The following is an 18,796-nucleotide window of genomic DNA, read 5'->3' on the forward strand; positions in this document are numbered from 1 at the left end:
ACTTCATCGTCATGTTGGACTAAGCCCACCTGCAGGGTTTAACATGACAATCCTTATGAGCTCATCTTGGGGATATTCTCAACATAGATTACTAGGACACAGTTTCCTTCTATAATCAACAACACACACTATAAGTGATATCATTTCCCAACTTATCGGGCTTGTTGATTTATCGAACTAAATTTCACCCATTGATAAATTAAAGAAATAAATATCAAATATATGTGCTTGTTATTATATTAGGATTAAGAGCACACACTTCCATAATAAATGAGATTTTTGTTCCTTTATAAAGTCAGTATAAAAAGAAACGACCTCAAATGGTCCTACTCAAAACACTCTAAGTGTACTAGTGTAATTATATAGTTAAGATAAACTAATACCTAATTACACTACGACCTTCCAATGGTTTGTTCCTTTCCATCTTGGTCATGAGCTACTGTTTATAATTTATAAGGAACCGATAACATGAACTTCTGTGTGTGACAGCACACACCATGTTATCTACAATATAAATTAATTGAGCAACTACATTTATCGTAAATGTAGACATTTGACCAATTTGATTCTTATTTCTAAATAAATGTTTATACCAAAAGCTAGGCTTTTAGTATACATCCTAACAGCAATATCGTCCAAGCCAACATCCTTCCTCCCACGTGGCTACCGCAACACCCCTGGTGAATCTCCTTCTAAGCATACTCCGCTTCATCCAAGCCCAAGCATTTGAGTAAGGATCGAGAGAATGCTCGTTTGTATTGCTGCTCCCCGATCGGTGTATAAGCATGATCTCTTTTCCTGACCAGCCTTGATGCTTCAGCATCTGTGGGTAAAACACCTTGCCACAAGTACAAGATCATTGGGGCTCTCCAGTCGATGGGCTCTTCTAAATTATTCTGCAAGTCGATCTGAGCTATCAGGAAACTCTGGGCTATCGACTTGTCAAGGACCCGAGTGGTCAAGGAGCTAGCCATCCTGGCCAATTCATCTGCTCTTTGATTGTCTACCCTGAGAATTTTGGTTACTGTGACTTCCTTGAAGCATTCTTTCATTTTTTTTTTTCACTTCTTTATAAAGCTGTAGCTTTTCATTGTTGACCTCAAAGTTATCGACCACCTATTGAGCCACCAATTGGGAATATGAGTAAATAATTATCCGCATGGCTCCTACATGTCGAGTTGCCTATAAGCCCGCCAAGAGCACCTCATACTCTGCTTCATTGTTAGTAGCTTTAAAGTTTAGCCGAATGGCTAGCTGCATGATATCTCCCTGAGGAGAGATAAGAAGTATTCCCACTCTACTTTCTTGTTGGGTGGCAGATCCGACCACATATATCTTCCACGCTTCTCAGAGTCATGTTGGTGGATCTCCGTCAAGAAGTCAGCCAGAGCTTGTGCTTTGATTGTTGTTCGAGGCTGGTACTGTATATCGTACTCTCCCAGTTCAGTTGCCCACTTGATGAGACACCCTATTGTTTTAGTATTAGTCAGGACTTTCTCCATGGTGTTGTTGGTCAGCACAATAATTGGTTGTGCTAAAAAATAAGGCCTTAAGCGGCGAGCCATGTGGACCAATCCATAAACCAACTTCTCTAGGGCCGTGTATCGAGATTCGACCCCCTTTAATAGATAGCTGAAAAAATACACTGGCCACTGTACCTCATCCTGCTCCTTCACCAGAGCTGCCCCCATGGCCTCAGGAGTAGCTGACAAATACATCCAAAGCAGCTCCCCCGCAACAGGCTTGAATAAGGAGGGGAGGGTCTCCAAGTACTGCTTCAACTCTTCAAAAGCTTTACTGCATTCTTCGTCCCATTGGAACTTGGCAGCTCTCCGGAGCATCTTAAAAAAGGGGAGCGCTCGATTCGCAGACCTGGAAATGAATCTGGAGAGCGCTGTGATCTGACCCTCCAGCTTCTGGACTTCCTTCAGATTCTGAGGAGCCTGCATATCTCGGAGTGCCTGGACCTTCTCCCGGTTGGCTTCTATCCCCCGTTCAGTAATAAGGTACCCAAGGAACTTTTCCCCTCGAGCTCCGAACATGCACTTGAGTGGATTTAGCTTCAACTCATATTGGCGCAATGTGCCACAAGTCTCCTCCACATTCGAGATCAGGCCTATTGCTACAGTGGACTTGATGAGGATGTCATCCACATAGACTTCTATGTTTCGCTCGATCTACTCTCAAAAGATCTTGTCCATCATCCGCTGATAAGTGGCTCCTACATTTCTTAGTCCAAACGACAAACTGTATAGCAAAAAGTATCGTCTGCCGTGATGAAACTCACTTTCTCCTGATCTTCTCGATAAGAGGAAGTTGGTAGTATCCTTAGTAGGCATCCAGCATGTAGATCCTCTCGTAGCTGGAAGTTGAATCCACCATCTGATCAATTCTTGGTAGAGGGTAGCAATCCTTGGGCTGGCTCGGTTGAGATCTCGGAAGTTGATGCAGATCCTCCACTTATTATTATGCTTAGATACTAAGACCACATTAGAGAGCCAAGGGGGGGAATTGTACCTCTCTAACGTGTCCCGCTTTCAAGAGTTGCTCCATTTCCACCCGGATGATCTTATTTTGTTTGGCCGAGAAATTCCTCTTCTTCTGCTTGACCGACCGAGAGTTAGGCAGGAGATGAAGCTTATGCTCAGCGACCTCGAGCTTGACTCTTGATAGCTCCTGGGGTGACCAAGCGAAGATGTCCTTGTTACGTACCAGGCATTCAACCAGGTCAACATTGATCTCGGGCAGCAGATATGCGAGTGACACTTTCAGGTCGATCCGGGTAGAGCTGGGCCTCTTCCCAAGGCATGAACTCCTCCACCATAGGTAAGGGTTCCTCTTGAACGACATGAACTACTCCATCTTGGATCTTCTAAGCCTTACGGGCCTCGACTTTCATCATGTCCACATAGCATCTGCGAGCGACCAACTGCTCGCCCTGGACTTCCCCGACTTGGTCCCCGACCAGGAACTTTATCTTCCGATGGAAGGTGGAGACAACTGCTCAGAATTTATGCAGGGCCAACCTTCCCAAAAAAACATTGTAAGAGGATAGAGAGAAGGTGCTCCTCCGCATCCTTACCAATGGCTTGCTACCCAAAGATGTGGCTAGCTTGATTTGACCCATTGGTCGCACCTCGTTACCTGTAAACCCATATAAGGAGGTGGCTATGGGTTGAATTCGTTGGCATCAAGCTACATGTCATCGAACACATTTTTGAATAACACATTGACAGAGCTTCCGGTATCAACGGAAATTCTGGCAACGCGACTATTGGCGATGACGACCTTGATTATGAGAGTGTCATCATGGGGGAGCTCCACTCCCTCCAGGTCTTACGGCCCGAAGCTAATGGAGGGCCCCACCTTTTGCTCCCGGCTGAATCCCACTGTGTGGATCTCCAGGCTGCATTCGCGAGACTTCCGAGCTCGGGCGGAGTCTCCGGTGTTAGCCCTCCGGAGATCATGCCAATCTCCCGGGTGGCGTCATTTCCTCTATTTTCTTCCTCCTGGGTTTCCATCGGCTCCTTGCTCCGACCGGGCTACTAATTTCCCTGACCCCCACTCTCAGGCCGGGGTCTGCTCAGTTGTCCAACCGGAGTAGGCGGGTTAGCTCTTGGCTGTTGGAACTTGGGTGTAATCTCTGGTGGGCGCAAGCCCAGCTCTGCGACCCGTCGAGAATCTCGAGCGAACTGGACACAGTCGCCCGTGTAATGGGTGTGAGATCTGTGGTAGGTGCAGTAGCGAGGTCCCCACTGGCCGAGCTTCAGTACTTGGACGACTTCATCTCGCTGTGCCGCTCGAGTGTCCCAACCAGGAGGAAAACCTGGCCGGGCGTCCCTCGAGCTAGGGAAGGGTCGAGCGGGAGGTTGAGGCAGCCTTCTTTCCGCCTTATCAATAGGGGCGGGCGTCTTGGTCTCCTTCCTCTGAGCTGCTTGGGCCTCCTCAACATTAATGTAGCTGGTCGCCTTCCCAAGCATCTCATCAAAATTCTACACCGGCTCTCGAATGAGGGTTCGGAAGAATTCTCCCTCTACCAGACCATGGAAGAAGGTGCTCATCAAAATCTCTGAGGTAGCGGACGAAACGTCTAGGGCTACCTGGTTGAACCACTTTATGTATGCCCTCAAAGGCTCTGTTGATCCTTGTTTGATGGCGAACAGGCAATGGTTGGTCTTCTTGATACTTCTTGTTACTTCTTTCTACTGCTAAAATGGTGCAAGAAAGCGTTATTGAAGTCCTGGAAGTAGTTGATGGACGCCACGGGTAATCCGTTGAACCACTTCTGTGTCGAGCTAGATAGAGTGTTGCGGAACACTCTTAACTTGATAGCATCGCTATACTGGTGCAACAGCGAGGCATTTCAAAATTTTTAGAGATGGTCTTCCGGGTCCTTGCTACCGTCGTATTCTCCGATAGCTGGGGGCTTGTACCCCTGTGGTAGGTTCTCCTTCAACACCCTTAAAGAGAAAGGTACTTGCAGTTCCTCGGGCAGCTCCTTGGGCTCTTCTCGGAGGACGATTGCCTTACCCTTTTTTGAGTCCCTGGGCAGGGAACTCTCAGCCACGGAGGCCTGACGCTGCTCTTTCTTTTTATAGTAACCTGCTGAGCTGGGCTTGTGATAGAAGGTGTGGGGGAAATCTTCAGGCTCCTTCCTCTTAGATCCCCTGCCCGAGGCGTGGGTCAAGTCTTTTACATCGGTCGACGTCTTATGTAGCTATGAAGCGGTTGTATGCCTTTCGGAAGCCGCTCGTCATTTAGCTTCCTTGAACAGTTCGTACTCCCCAGCAGTCATGGTGACGTTGATTTTACCGGTATCCTCCATCATCACGTTCCAGAACAGGTGAAGAAGTTACCACAGACGGTGACAAATTGATCTTGTCCGGAATTTGAGTCAGACGAAGGCCGGTAGAGACGACGTTGACGTTGACGGAGAGACGACTCTGGGGCGCCACGTGTATTGGTGCCGGGAAAAGAGGAACCTCACGTGGAGCTTCTTCCCCTCCCCAAGTCTGCAAAAGGAGCGCGGATGGTACTTCCCTCTGCACACACTTAGATAAGTACCCACAGCGTTAGAGACCAAAAATCAGGGGAAAAGTCCCCGACCCAGACCCTCCGACGCTCAAGTCAAGTCATTTTTCCCCCGAAAAGTAGTGAACAAAGGAAAAAGTACTCTAGAAGACGAGTGTGTAAGTGTGCGTAGAATACCTACGTAAGGGAGGGGCCTCCCTTTTTACATGATGTTGCATACCTCTAGAGCCTGACTGCTGCCAGGGAATATCGAGTGTCAAGGCCTGTCGGGTGAGAGAGATTCTGACCACCACGTCACCTTGACTTTTGATTATCACGTGGCCTTGACTGTCACCTTGCATTGACTCTTGACTATCACGTCCTTTTGACTTCTAACCTTCTGATCCTATGGGACCCCTCCTTTACACACCGTATCAGTCAATAATTCAGGAGTAAAGCACTGAATTTTTCCAAGTTTTAACAAGGATTAGAAGTACTTCTACAACCATCAATCATTCATCTAGACCTGTCACTAATAAGATACATATAAAACCAAGTGTAGCAAAAATTGGCCGCAGAGATAAAAATAGTCCTGCAATTTCTCCAAACTCAATTGTCAATCTATCTTCAACTAGTTCTCCAAGTACCTCATTTGATTGAGTTGCTTCTGGATCATCTATAACTATTTTTGGATTTCAATCAGTAGCAGATTCTATCGAGGCCAGTTTTTCCCCTCCTTTGGAAGGTGTTATGCCAGGTCTCATGTCAGGGGCTAGTTCTAAAGATCTTGAACATTCTCACAAGAGAAGCGAACAATCTGAGCTGTCAAATTTGAATCAGCAAGAGAGCTGCCCTAACACAAAAATTGGAACGGAATGTTTCAAGCCATAGAGTCTGAAAGTATCAACGCCCAAAATTGGTTATTTTGATGCGGTAAGCTTATAAGATACCCAGTTGCTTATAGTTCTTTTAACTTCTGTGAGCCCTGACTTTTAATTTGTTTTGGATTCTCATACTAAATCCATAACCTTCGATGCTAATCCATCTTAGCCTCCTCAGCAGCCCAATGTCATCAAATCCACTATTGGAGTATGTAAGTGTTAGTGTCAATCTTAAAAGTCAATCAGGAGATAATTGATGAGTCTACTGTATCATATTAATAAAAGAAAATATTTTATATTTATTATATTTATTTATATCCGTGTAAAATTGGATAAATATAATAATATTCTAAAATGATAGTTTCGATTCTATAGCATCTTAATTAGTTGAATTGATTGTGGGAGACTATAGATATATAAAATACTATTTTCAATTATTTCTAGTCAAGTATTAATATATAATGATAATATTAATACATTGAGACTAGTATCTAGGTTAACTGATGACTTAATCTCACAAGTCATAAATATAAGATATCAAATTAACACATGAATATATATTAGAGAATATGTACTGAATTATATAGGTAGCACTACTGAATGAGTTACGTGATTTTCTCCAATTGTCCTCGTGAGACAGGTGGTGGCTGTGTTAGTGTGAATACCACTAGAGGTGTGAACGTAGTGATAGTGCTTAGATCGGCCAGACTCTCCAGATTCGTAAAACGGTTTATGCATCAAAGGTAACATCTATTTCAACGATGTAATTAGAATTCGTTCGAATATCTGGTGGGTTTCTTTTTTTCGCTACATTTTATTGTTTATTTTTTTTCTCGGAATCCAACAACAGAAAGATCCAAGGAGCAAAGAAACTAAAACCCTTTTGATTCTCCCAAAATTAAAACCATTGCTCCATCTCAAGAATTTCATCTCCTAAACATCTACGTAAGCATCTTGGATCCAATGATTCAATTAACACATCAAATGTACAACAAGAAATGAGCTCCATTAGCAAGGATTTTAATTCCCCAAAAGGTCATAACTCATTCAAGGCCTTGAAGGTAGTCAAAGTCAATAATGTGGAATCTGCACTACCAAAATCAATTGGAAAAGAGTTAGACAGTGATATGCATCCAAAACATATCGAAGAACTTGTTGGAACCTTGACGTTTGGATAGAGGAGGTGAATAGTCAGTCATCCAAATCGATCATTTTCTATAATATTAGTGCACAGTGGACTACAAAAACAACTAACAATATGAAAGCTAAACCTTAGAAGATAATAAAGACAAGAAACAAATCCAATGACAAGTTTATTTATGTGGTTCGGAGATAAAGCTTCTATTCTACGGTTGTCTGTAAGATGGGTGATCCCGATCATCGATGGTTGATTCCCCGAAAACTCCAACTAACTCAAACTTCCTTGTCAGTGGAGAAACTTTACCACAACCTCTTGATCACACAATCTTGGATCACACTTAAATAGCTTTGGAGACTCTAATAAACTTTAACTAAGTATATTTCGTCAATCAAGGCCAGTCACCCCAAGCTTCATTATATAAAGCTTGGGAAAATACCATTACAAGTTGACTGATCTTTGCACCAGTCGATTGATACTGACCAACGGTACTCCAACGACTCTTTACCAATCTACTGGTGCCAGGACTAGTCGACCGGTCCACTTCGGTTGATAGAACAAAAATATTCTTTTCTCTCCCAGCTCAACCACCAGTCGACTGGTACATATACCAGTCGATTGGTAAAATCCTAAACCTAGAGTTTATCCAGAGTACATTTTCTCAGCACTCGTCCTTGCCCGCACAACCTTGACCTTGTCTTTTAGACTCCTCCATCAGTCTTGCGTCCCTCAGATGTTTTTTCCATCCTTTACGCTTTGCCTTTAAGATCTTTCTTCGGCCTTGTCCTTATTGTCCGATCTTCTATTGCCAAGAGGCTCCTCATCTCCGGGGCTTCACCTTGCCAAGTTACACTTGGATTTATGTTGCCAAGACTACACACTTGGACTTTCCTTTGCCAATATCACACTTGGACTTTTCTTTCTCAAGATCGCACTTGGACTTTCCTTGTTGTATCTGCATCCTGCACACTCATAAGCGCATATCAAATACAACAAATAATCCTAATTTAAATCTTTGCCCAAACATCAAAATAATCCTCCATCAGCCTTGCGTCCCTCAGATGTTTCCCCATCCTTCACGTTTTGCCTTCAAAAGCTTCCTTCAGCCTTGTCCTTATTGTCAGGTTTTCTATTGTCAAGAGGCTCCTCACCTCCAGGACTTCACCTTGCCAAGTAACACTTGGACTTATATTGCCAAGACTACACATTTAGACTTACACCGCCATGACTTCACTTGGACTTCTCCTTTGCCAAGATCATACTTGGACTTTCTTTTATCAAGATCACATTTGGACTTATGTTGCCAAGATTACTACACACTTAGACTTACACCATCAAAACTCCACTTAGATTTCTCCTTTGACAAAATCATACTTAAATTTTTCTTATTGTATCTATATCATGCACATTCATAAACGCATATCAAATATAACAAATAATCTTAATTTAAATTTTGTCCGAACATTAAAATTTAACTTCAGACCAATTGTTCCAATAGAACCCTCAATTGTTATTGATAGAAGTCCTAGTCTTGGCTCAAAGAACTCAGATACAATATCTTATTCAGATGCATAGGAATCAGATACTCAGAAAAGCCATCACATTGATTTTTCGACCGTCATTGGAAAAGAAAATGTTTTCCTGCATACTGAACCAAAAAATCTAAACAAAAACTAGAATTAGATATCATGGTAATAGAACAAGCACTCCTTATATCTCATTTTAGGAAGAGAATGTGCTGGTATTTTGAACTTTAATTATTGTCTGAATCATCTCTAACACTGTCCATTGTAGTTCACCTATGTGCATTTCTACAAAGTTTTTTATTAAAATTTAGTGGAACATACTCACTCGATAAATAAATTGATGGTTTGTACGTTGATTGCAATTTTATGAATTTGATGGTTTGTACGTTGATTGCAATTTTATGAAGATACCCTTGCTGTATTGATGGATAATTCATTGGCAGAGAAGTTAATGTTGGATCGAGAAAGGGTTAGAGGGGGAGGAGTGAATAGTACACTTTGTACACGTTCAAAACTCGTTCGAAAAACTAAAGTCATTGCAACGGAAATTAAATAATTGAATGTAAAGATGACACTTTTGGTTTTACTGGGTTCATAATTTTGTGGCTACTACTCAAAAGTCCGCAGTCAATTTGACTATTTTTGTTGGGTAATCACTATCAATTCGTTTCTTTTATAAAAGATCGGGTTCGGTAACAATCTTATCACCCCTTAACTTAAAGTGCACAAAGAAACCGAAAATAAAACAACTTGAGTTACCAAAGACTAGGCTTGTTTGAGCTCGTAACGGTGTCAACTTCATGGAAGCTGACATGTGCCAACCAACCAAGATGTGCCCCCTCATCTGGATGCGGAGCTGAGTTTCGGACAGTCCAGGCACCTAGAACCATTCAGGGCGCTTGGACCCTCGGTCGCCTGGATCCACTCTGGGCGCTTGGAGTTCCTTTTCCATCCAGCTCCCATACTTAGCTTCCTGCATCACAATATTAGCACAAATATATAATAATGAATATGATTGGCAGCTCTTCGAGTTGTTCGATCTCAATTTTAGGTTTCCTGTGAAACCTTAAGTTGGACCGACATTTACTGCTCTCTTTTTAAAAGTGTCTCCTCACCACTCCACTCGGGAGCGTTTACCTGATGGCAAACTTTGATCCACCCGACCTATTTAAACTTTTGCTCAGCTGATATTGACCCTCGCGACTTTCCATTAGACCTCTGATCCTTAACCCGTCTACACTTTCCACCTGGTATCCATGACCCCCAAGACTTCTAGTCCGATGTCCTCGATCCGTAAAGACTTCCTACCTAATCCCATAAACCAGGGCTTCCTTGCCTAATTTCATTGATTATAATTTACTTGTCTAGCCTCAATTAGGATTTTTTTATACACTTGATAAGTACATCAAAATCTTAAATATACTTAACTTTTAACCCTTTGTAAACGTAAAAATTTAGGGGGCGTTTGGTTTAGGGGAATAGGAGTGGGGAATGGGATTGAGAATCATTGATTGTCATTGTTGATGTTTGGATTATAGGAATAGGAATGCAAATAAGGGAATGAATCCTTGAAATTGGGTAATAACTCATTCCCATGTACTTTCCCTTTAATGAGTCATTACCCTATTTTCATCAATCAAAATATTCCCTTATTCCAAAAATACCCTTGACATAAAACTAAAATTTTCTCCCTTAATATCAAATATCAAAATATATTTATTTATTTTTTCTTTCATATCACTTCTCTCTCCTTGTTCTCTCTCATCATATTTTCTCTCTCATCATTTTATCACACACTTTTTCTCTCCTTAATCTCTCCTATCACACTCTCTTTCTTCTTTTTTTCTCATCATATTTTCTCTCTCCTCACTCTCTTCCATCGCACTCTCTTCCTTCTTTTCCTCTCATCATACTTTCTCTCTCATCATACTTTCTTTCTCCTCAATCTCTCTTGTCACGCTCCCTCCTTTTTTCCCTCAACACACTTTCTCTCTCATCATACTTTCTCTCTCCTCAATCTCTTCCATCGCACTCTCTTCCTTCTTTTTCTCTCATCATACTTTCTTTTTTCTCAACACACTTTCTCTCTCATCATACTTTCTCTCTCTTCAATCTCTCCCATCACACTCACTGTTATTTTTTTTTCTCATCACACTTTCTCTCTCATCATACTTTCTCTCTCTTCAATCTCTCCCATCACACTCACTGTTATCTTTTTTCTCATCACACTTTCTCTCTCATCATACTTTCTCTCTCACTATACTTTCTCTCTCCTCAATCTCTCTCATCACACACTCTCTCCTCATTTTTCTCATTACATTTTCTCTCTCTTCATCCTCTCCCATCATATTTTCTCTCACATCATATTTTCTCTCTCATCTTTTCTCATCATGCTCTCTCCTATCATACTCTTTTCTCATTTTCTCTCAACACACTTTCTCTCTCTTCATTCTTTCTCATCACACTTTCTCTCTCATGAGACTTTCTCTCTCATCATATTTTTCTCTCACATTCATCTTTCTCTCACATCTAATTTTTTTTTAAGAGTAAAAAAAGAAATTTTGATTTATTCCGATAGAAAATATGCAACTAACCAAACATTGCTTTTAAGAGTGATATCCATGCTCATACCCATTCCCATTCCATAATACAATGATTCTCATTCCGATTCCTATTCCTAGGAAAGAACCAAACGCCCCCTTAGATTAGATTGTATGATGCATGTTGCATCAACAATTAATTGATGGACCCAGATATGGAGGTGTTGCCACATGAGGTCTTGGGGTCGAAACTTGGCGTGACCGAGCATAACCTCCCCATGTCTTGGTCATTTGTGTTGGGATCTTAGATGGCTAGAGGGGGGGTGAATAGCCTCTTAAAAACAAAAACAAAATTTCTACACAGAGATAAGTTAGCACAGCGGAAATAATCAAAACTAACACTTATGCAAAGAAGAAAACACACCACCACTAACACAATGATGTACGAGGTTCGGGGATAACTTGCCCCTACTCCTCGGCGTGTCCGTAAGGTGGACGATCCCTTGATCTTTCGGTAGATCAACCCCCGGACAGATTCCGGCTAAGTATTTCTCCTTCTCGGTGGAGAAACCTCCCACAAAGTCTCAAGACAGATTTAGAATGAAGCACAAGACTTAGACTTACAGAATTTTGTGGCTACAATGAATGCACAATCAACTTACAGCCACAATGAATGCAGAGAGTGAAGACGAAGTAGATTCACAGCCAAGAGCTTCACAGAACACCCTTGCTTGAACGTCAACAGAGAGTTTGCTCCCAAAAGAAAGAATTCTTACTAAACCTCTCTTCTACCTCCTTCTTATTTCTCTGCTCTCTTGCTGTCTTCAGCCAGAGCCAAACCACTGCATCGAATCACGTCAACCAGTAGCGTATCACTGTCGCCGAACCAGGCGTCGCCAATCACGCTTCTTCCTCATCTGATTATCTGAGCTCACACCAATACCATCCTTGGTCTTCACTGGTGTCTCTGAGCTCGAACCAATAAGGAAGAGTCAAGCTGATTGCAGCCAGTGAGCCAACTGAACAAGCCAGTGAACGTTGACGCTTCTTTTGCACAATTTGCAGCGATAACCAGTGGAAAAACCATTTTGTTTTATTCCTTTGATAGTCATTGATTTGAATTCAAGCATCACCATGGTACCTGCAACCTGTTACTCAAAAAGCTCACAAGCAGATGTTAGATCAGACGCATCAGAAACGAATCAGAAATCAGCAGAAACCGACAGTGTGCAGACAGTGGTGGATCGGTCGTGAGGACCGATCAGGTTATGGCCTGATCGGTCTGCAGATACCCTGATCGGTCTGCAGACCGATCAGAGCTTAATGGGTGCGGTTCCTGGCACTCCTGAGATCGTCACCTGATCGGTCTCAAGACCGATCAGGATATGACCTGATCGGTCCTATAGACCGATCAGGGTTTATATGGATCGGTCCACGGACCGATCCACTGCCTTTTTCCTTCCCGCGACATCATCTCCTGATCGGTCTACAGACCGATCAGATTACACTCAGTAGGCTACTGAGTGTTTCCTGATCGGTCCACAGACCGATCAGATTACACTCAGTGTGCTACTGAGTGTTTCCTGATCGGTCACCAGACCGATCAGCAAACATAGTTTCACCAGATCGGTCTGTGCACCGATCAGGCAATCAAAATCCCACTGGATCGGTCTGTTGACCGATCCAACGCCCATGTGATATTAGGATTGGTCTTGAGAACGAGCTACTGAGCCCTCTCTGACCTAGCCCGGAGAACGAGCTACCGAGCCCTCTCCGACTTCGTCCGGTCCAGAGAACGAGCTACCGAGCCCTCTCTGACCACTCCGTGCCAAGTCTCCATACTTGGACTTTTCCCATGCCAAGCTCCCTGCTTGGACTTTTCACCAGATGTCTGGTCAACCTTGACCCATCTGGATTTCCCTTGCCTGGCCTCACTCACCAGGACTTTCCCTCCAACGGATCAACCTCGATCAGTAGTCAGTCTGAGTTTGATTAATATATGATACAAACTTAAATCAGTGTCAATATCAAAACAACAGCCAGGTCAGACTGTATCAACAATTTGCACTAATGGCTAGTAGCCACCCATGATTTACCTCCTCCGTGTTGACTTAGGGACAGATTGACGGAAACATTGGGAGCGAACAAATCACCTTTTGCCACATAGTTAGCATCCTTCATAGTTTTTTCTTTTTTTCTTAAAATTTTTTTGAGTGCATCTTTTCTACTTTATTTTCTTTATGCACCTAAATGTAGGGATACACCCGTGAGTTTGCCACTTAATTGAGTGCGTTTTGCTATTATAATGTGTGACAAATAAGAGAAAATAAACTATACATGATGAATACATATCCAAAATCCACCAACAATATCAAATTGAATCAACTAAACTAAAAGCACTCCAGCTTTTTATTCTAAAGACATATTAAATTCATATCAAAACTAACAAAGTATATCAAATTCTTTATTCGAAAGACTCCAGCTTTTTATATAAAATTAGAAGGATAAGTCAAGAATAGTGAAGGATGCAAGTGCGGCAGAAGTTATGATGATAAAAGATAAATACATTTGTTCTTAATGTCTTCATCAATTCATTTCAAATTAATATCGAGAAAATAAATCATTAACTACTATTAATTTTTAGAAGTCGTTCAGATCGTTAGCAGAGAGAGGTAAATAATGGTTGAAGAGTCAAATCCTCACAAGGGGTTTCACCTCTATAGACTCCTGTCACTTGGATGTCCACGATTTATCTCTCCCCGATGGTAGTGGGCCGTTTGGGACATGCCAATGTGGCGCATCCACATAAGCGGTAAATCTATAAATTTGGACGTTAGAGGGACCTCGGAGTAAATATTTAGGAAAAGAAGATCCGAACTAGAAATTCTCATAGTCTGGGGTCTGATTTGGATATTCACCCTTCAATTAGTTGATTCGTTGGATCCGGGAGCACGAAACTTTTTGTTCTGCCCTAATCAGAGTTCCTTCCCCGGCGGCGACGTAGCTTCGTTCTGTTCCTCCGCTGCGCAAACTGCGGCTCATCAGCGTCCATTCGTACTCAGAAGGTCAGTCTTCCCTTCTCTAAAACCCTTATCAAAAATTTCGAACCCGTCCGAGTTTCGTCCCCTCTTATACAAGCACTCAATTGTTCTTATTTCATATTTCCAGTTTTATATGCTCAGTACATTTTATATTCTCTTTAAAAAATAAGTGTCCCTTTCCTATGTTCTTTAAATCATGTTAGCAAAGCAGGTAAGAGTGTGCCACTTGAAGTTAAGAACGCAGATAAGAGTGTGCCTCTTGAAGTTAAGAAGCAGAGTCTTCAGAGTTTTAGCCCAACTAATGGTATCTTCAAAAAGGAAAATGATTAATGATGAAGAGGAGGAAATAGGAGAAATTGTTCCACATAAGAGGGGAAAGAAATTGAGAGATGAAGCTTGTCAACAAATTCTTAGATTTTTTCACACAAGTAACATTCCCTTTAGTTGTGCAAAAAAACCAGAATTTAAAAAAATGTTTGAATTGGTTGGAAAATGTGGTTCGGAATTTGTACTTCCTTCCTACCATGAACTTGAAAATTTTCCTCTAGAAAAAACAATGAAGAATACAATTAATATGCTTGAGTGCATATATGATTGGAAGAAGACGGGTTGTTCAATAATATGTGATGAATGGACAGATACAAAGGGAAGATTTTACTGTCATTTTTTGATGAATAGTCCAGAGTGTACTATTTTTTTGAAATCTATTGATACATCTAACTTTTCTGAAACAATTGAAAAAGTTTTTAAGGTGTTGGATGAAATATTTGAAGTTGTTGGAGAGGAGAGTATTGTTCAAGTAATAATTAACAATGCTCCAAATTATAAGGTTGCCGTGGAGGTATTGATGGAAAAGAGAAAAAGGATTTTTTGGAGCCCTTGTGTTATCCAATTGTTAGATGGAATTCTAGAAGACTTTGAGAACAACTTGTCACATCATCAGATAATTATCGGTAAATGTAAAAAGATAATTGCATTTATTTATTCAAGTACCATAGTTATTTTGATGTTAAGGGATTTCACTAAAGGCAAGGATTTCAACGGACCAACTATTACTCGATCTGCTACTGCATATTTGACTTTGTTATATCTTATTGATATGAAAGACGCACTTATTGCAATGTTTTCATCGGAGCAATGGAATTCAAATAAATTGGCAAAGACAAAAGAGGGAGAAGAAATACAACAAATAGTTCAGGATTGTAGATTTTGGCGTGAAATGGTCTATTGTCTGATCTTTGCTGTTCCTATCATTGAAGTACTTTTGAAGATATATTCCAATGAGCAACCAACCATGGGATTCATTTATGAAGAGATGAATAGTGCAAAAGAGAGTCTTCAATCATGGAATAATATAAAAGGGTACACTCTTCTAAATCTATAACTACTTTTTCATTTCTTCCATTATAATTGTTTTTGACGGCTTATATTTTGTGCTATTGTCTTTTATTTTATGCAGGTATCAGACTATTTGGAAAATAATTAAAGAGAGATGGAATCCAATACTTCACCCTCAGTATATAGCAAGTCATCTTTTGAACCCTCAATTGCCTTACGATTCCACTTTCAAGTCTACTTCTGAAGTTAATGAGGGACCTTCTGCTTGGTTAGCGAAAATGGTTATTGACTATGATGATGATCTAAGCATGACTGCAGAAAATCTGAAAAAGATAGAGGATCAAATTGCTTATTTTTCAACTTCAAAGGGATTATTTGGAAGTGAGGATGCAAATTTGATGAGATATACAAAGCATCCAGCTAAGTGGTGGGATTCATATGGAAAGGATTGTCCTGAACTGCAAAGGATGGCGATTCGCCTATTAAGTTTGACTTGTAGCTCTTGTGGAAGTGGACAAAGTTGGACTGCATATGACGATGAGCAGGTTATCATATATTTTGTTATTTAATTTTGATATCACGAGAAATGAATATGTTTAATGCCACTTTTCTGTTTTTTTAGGTTTACCCAAAGAAAATAAGCTGCTTGTTTCAAAAGAAGCTGAATGATTTGTTTCATGTAATTCAAAATTTTAAATCAAGCATTCAACGAGCTAGAACAAAAAAAGGTTGAGAGCGAAGTGTTGTCCTCAGAATAAGGAATTGATAACTAAAAAGGAAGTTGGTGAAGTAAGTGGAGCAAAGAAGGATATGCAAGTGGTTCGTGCTTTGGGAGGACTGAGATGGTGCCCCAGGCAACCGCGGTGAGCAAGGAAACGTTGTGCGGCGCCGCCGACAATGCATCTGCAGGAGCGCACTCTTCGATGGAGATGGATGTACCTGCGTCGCCACCTCCGGCCATGAATGATGATCAAATTAATTAAGCACTAATTAATGTTATTCTAGAAGATTATAGCGGCTATGCCACAAATATGCTCAATGTGAGATATTCCATCATATTTTATTTTTCTTACTTTTATACTATTAAGTTGTTCTTTACTTCAATATATATTGGTGGTATCAGAGTCTCTATGGAGTTTATATATTATCTATCTTCTTTGTCTGTTGACAAATATTTTCATTCAATACTCTAAGTCAAGTTTTAATTTTTGGAAAGACAAAATGCAGATTTCTGCAAACAAAAACAAAAAAGCTCAAAAAAGTAGTGTTCAATTGAAAATTAAAGAACAAGCGTATAAAAGGAGGCTGAATGAAAAGGCAAATGGTATAGCCATCCAAATTCCAATTGAGCAGATCTTCCATGGTGTCAAGTGAATTTGGCCATCCAAAATTAGTTCCAACTTATTCTAGACATGGCTGTCATATAATTCTAAAATTTTCACAATGAAAATTATTTGCATCATCAAATCACAACACAATTAGCATAAGAGCAGGTACAAGATAATCTTTTAAGATCCCGCCGGATGTGCCTTTGGACATTCCGTTTCATGTGCGCCCTTCTTGTTGAGTTTAAGTCAACCTATATATTGCACAAATACTAAACCTGCAGCAAAGGGTAAAAAATAATTATTAATTACTCAATCTTCATCAAACATAGAGCTACCACAGATATCTGAGGCACAATCTTTGACAAGTTTAGACAATCCAGACAAGGATGATTGGTAAATGAGAATAAATAATCTCATATTAGTTAATTGATCAATTTAGAACAAAACCACAATGGAATTTTTTATCATTGAAAGGGGAACTTGGAGTAATTTACAACACAAGAAAGTGATTGTTGTTGCTTCTTCAAATTATCTTTGCAATGAAATTCAGACTTTCCTAAAAAACTCTGGCTCCCAGCCTAAAAAAAAAAACAAAATATTTAATTAGAATATCAACATCCTTTATGATATTTATAAGTTACTTGAGAGAACAATGAACTTCACCGCAAACGAAAAAATGGACTAAATCCTAGTGAGCCAAATAATGAACCATCTGCTATTATCTAATAGTAGCTAATTAACCCAATGACTGGTCAATCTTGTTCCATTAAGTGTTATGATAATAACTGATGCAGCGATAAGGAGGGGTCCATCCTATAAGAGTTAGTGGTCACGATGGAGGTCAGAGTTAAGACGGTCAATGTTCAGGTATTACATGGCCAAACGGATGATAATCATATTGACTGGTCGGACGATCAGACCCCCGTCAGAACTAGCCCAGGCAAACCAAGAATGGGGATCATCTTCGGATGACACGCCCGTTCGGGATGCAAGAAAAGGCAAGGCGCCCAGAAGCCATGCTTCACCCGAACGGATCAATCAGCAGTTCTCTCAGGAGATCTTACATGACCCTCTGCCCAGACACTATACCTCGCTGGCTATCGGGGAATATAATAGATCGACTGATCCAGATGATATAGGTTTGATAATGAAGCCACGTTGCACTAGTACATAGATGGGGTGAAGTGCCGAGTGTTTCTCACTACCCTCTTCGGATCAGCACAGCGCTGGTTCAGAAGATTGTAGGACGGATCAATACCAGCTTCAAGGACTTCCGAGCTGCATTCCTGCACCATTTTGCCAGTTGCCGATGCTATCTGAAGACGAGCGTCAACCTTTTTGCCCAAAGTAGGGGCCCAAGGAAGCACTCAGAGCATACATTAGGCGCTTTAACCAAGTGGTCATGGACATTCCATCAGTCTCTTCCAAGATGCTGATGAACGCCTTCACCCAGGGGCTCGTCGAAGGAGAATTCTTCCAGTCGCTCATTAGGAAGCCGCCTAGGGACTTCGACCACTTGCTCAAGAAGGCCACTGAATACATAAATGTGGAAGAAGCTCAAGCGACAAGGAAAAAGGAAACACCGACCGAACCCTCTGTGGCGTCCGAGCGTCGACCGTTGAACAACCACCAACCGCCCAAAGGGCCAAGGGCCAAGGGCAAAGGGAGTGCGATCATACCAGGAGGATCGGGCACATGTCGTGCAGCATGTGGCCTCCAGTCGGCAAAAGGCGACAAAAGGAAAGGTATGACCACCAACGTTTTGTTATTTTCAGTAGTCAGCAACGCACAACACATGCGACTGCTACGATCTGACACCGATCGTTAGCCAACCGGTGCTGAGAGGATACCGTCGCTGATCTCCGTCTCTTGACCGGTGCCATAGACACTGATCCATAGGGAAGCGTGAGGATGAAAGAAGGCCGCCCGAGTGACGCGATCAACAACACCAGTGAAGGGATAACACAGGTCCCTCCCGAGTCCCCGCCGAGCAG

The 18,796-nt window shown here is 41.5% G+C and overlaps 1 protein-coding gene across 6 annotated transcripts; it reads left to right on the forward strand.

The window, feature by feature from the left end:
• Positions 1–14,023: 14,023 nt before the first annotated feature.
• LOC122009635 lies at positions 14,024–16,550 on the forward strand. Of its 6 annotated transcripts, none has more exons than XM_042565877.1 (4): positions 14,024–14,160; positions 14,966–15,498; positions 15,596–16,019; positions 16,097–16,550. In XM_042565877.1, the coding sequence occupies exons 2-4, from the start codon at positions 14,984–14,986 to the stop codon at positions 16,205–16,207; spliced, it is 1,050 nt and encodes a 349-aa protein (XP_042421811.1). In that variant the 5' UTR covers positions 14,024–14,160; positions 14,966–14,983; the 3' UTR covers positions 16,208–16,550. The 6 variants fall into 6 exon arrangements, with proteins under 6 accessions (XP_042421811.1, XP_042421812.1, XP_042421813.1 ...); XM_042565878.1 differs by having other exon boundaries at positions 14,035–14,160; positions 15,243–15,498; XM_042565879.1 differs by having other exon boundaries at positions 14,035–14,160; positions 15,396–15,498.
• The last annotated feature ends 2,246 nt before the right edge of the window (positions 16,551–18,796 follow it).

This window comes from Zingiber officinale, chromosome 8A (assembly GCF_018446385.1).
Source record: "Zingiber officinale cultivar Zhangliang chromosome 8A, Zo_v1.1, whole genome shotgun sequence".
Taxonomy (NCBI): domain Eukaryota; kingdom Viridiplantae; phylum Streptophyta; class Magnoliopsida; order Zingiberales; family Zingiberaceae; genus Zingiber; species Zingiber officinale.

What these genes read in the sequence shown, in the direction of transcription:
- LOC122009635 (XM_042565874.1), top strand. Translation starts at nt 14,333, where the DNA reads ATGTTAGCAAAGCAGGTAAGAGTGTGCCACTTGAAGTTAAGAACGCAG. An exon ending in TCATGGAATAATATAAAAGG is followed by an intron (nt 15,499 to 15,595) that starts GTACACTCTTCT and finishes TATTTTATGCAG; the next exon opens with GTATCAGACTATTTGGAAAA. An exon ending in CTGCATATGACGATGAGCAG is followed by an intron (nt 16,020 to 16,096) that starts GTTATCATATAT and finishes CTGTTTTTTTAG; the next exon opens with GTTTACCCAAAGAAAATAAG.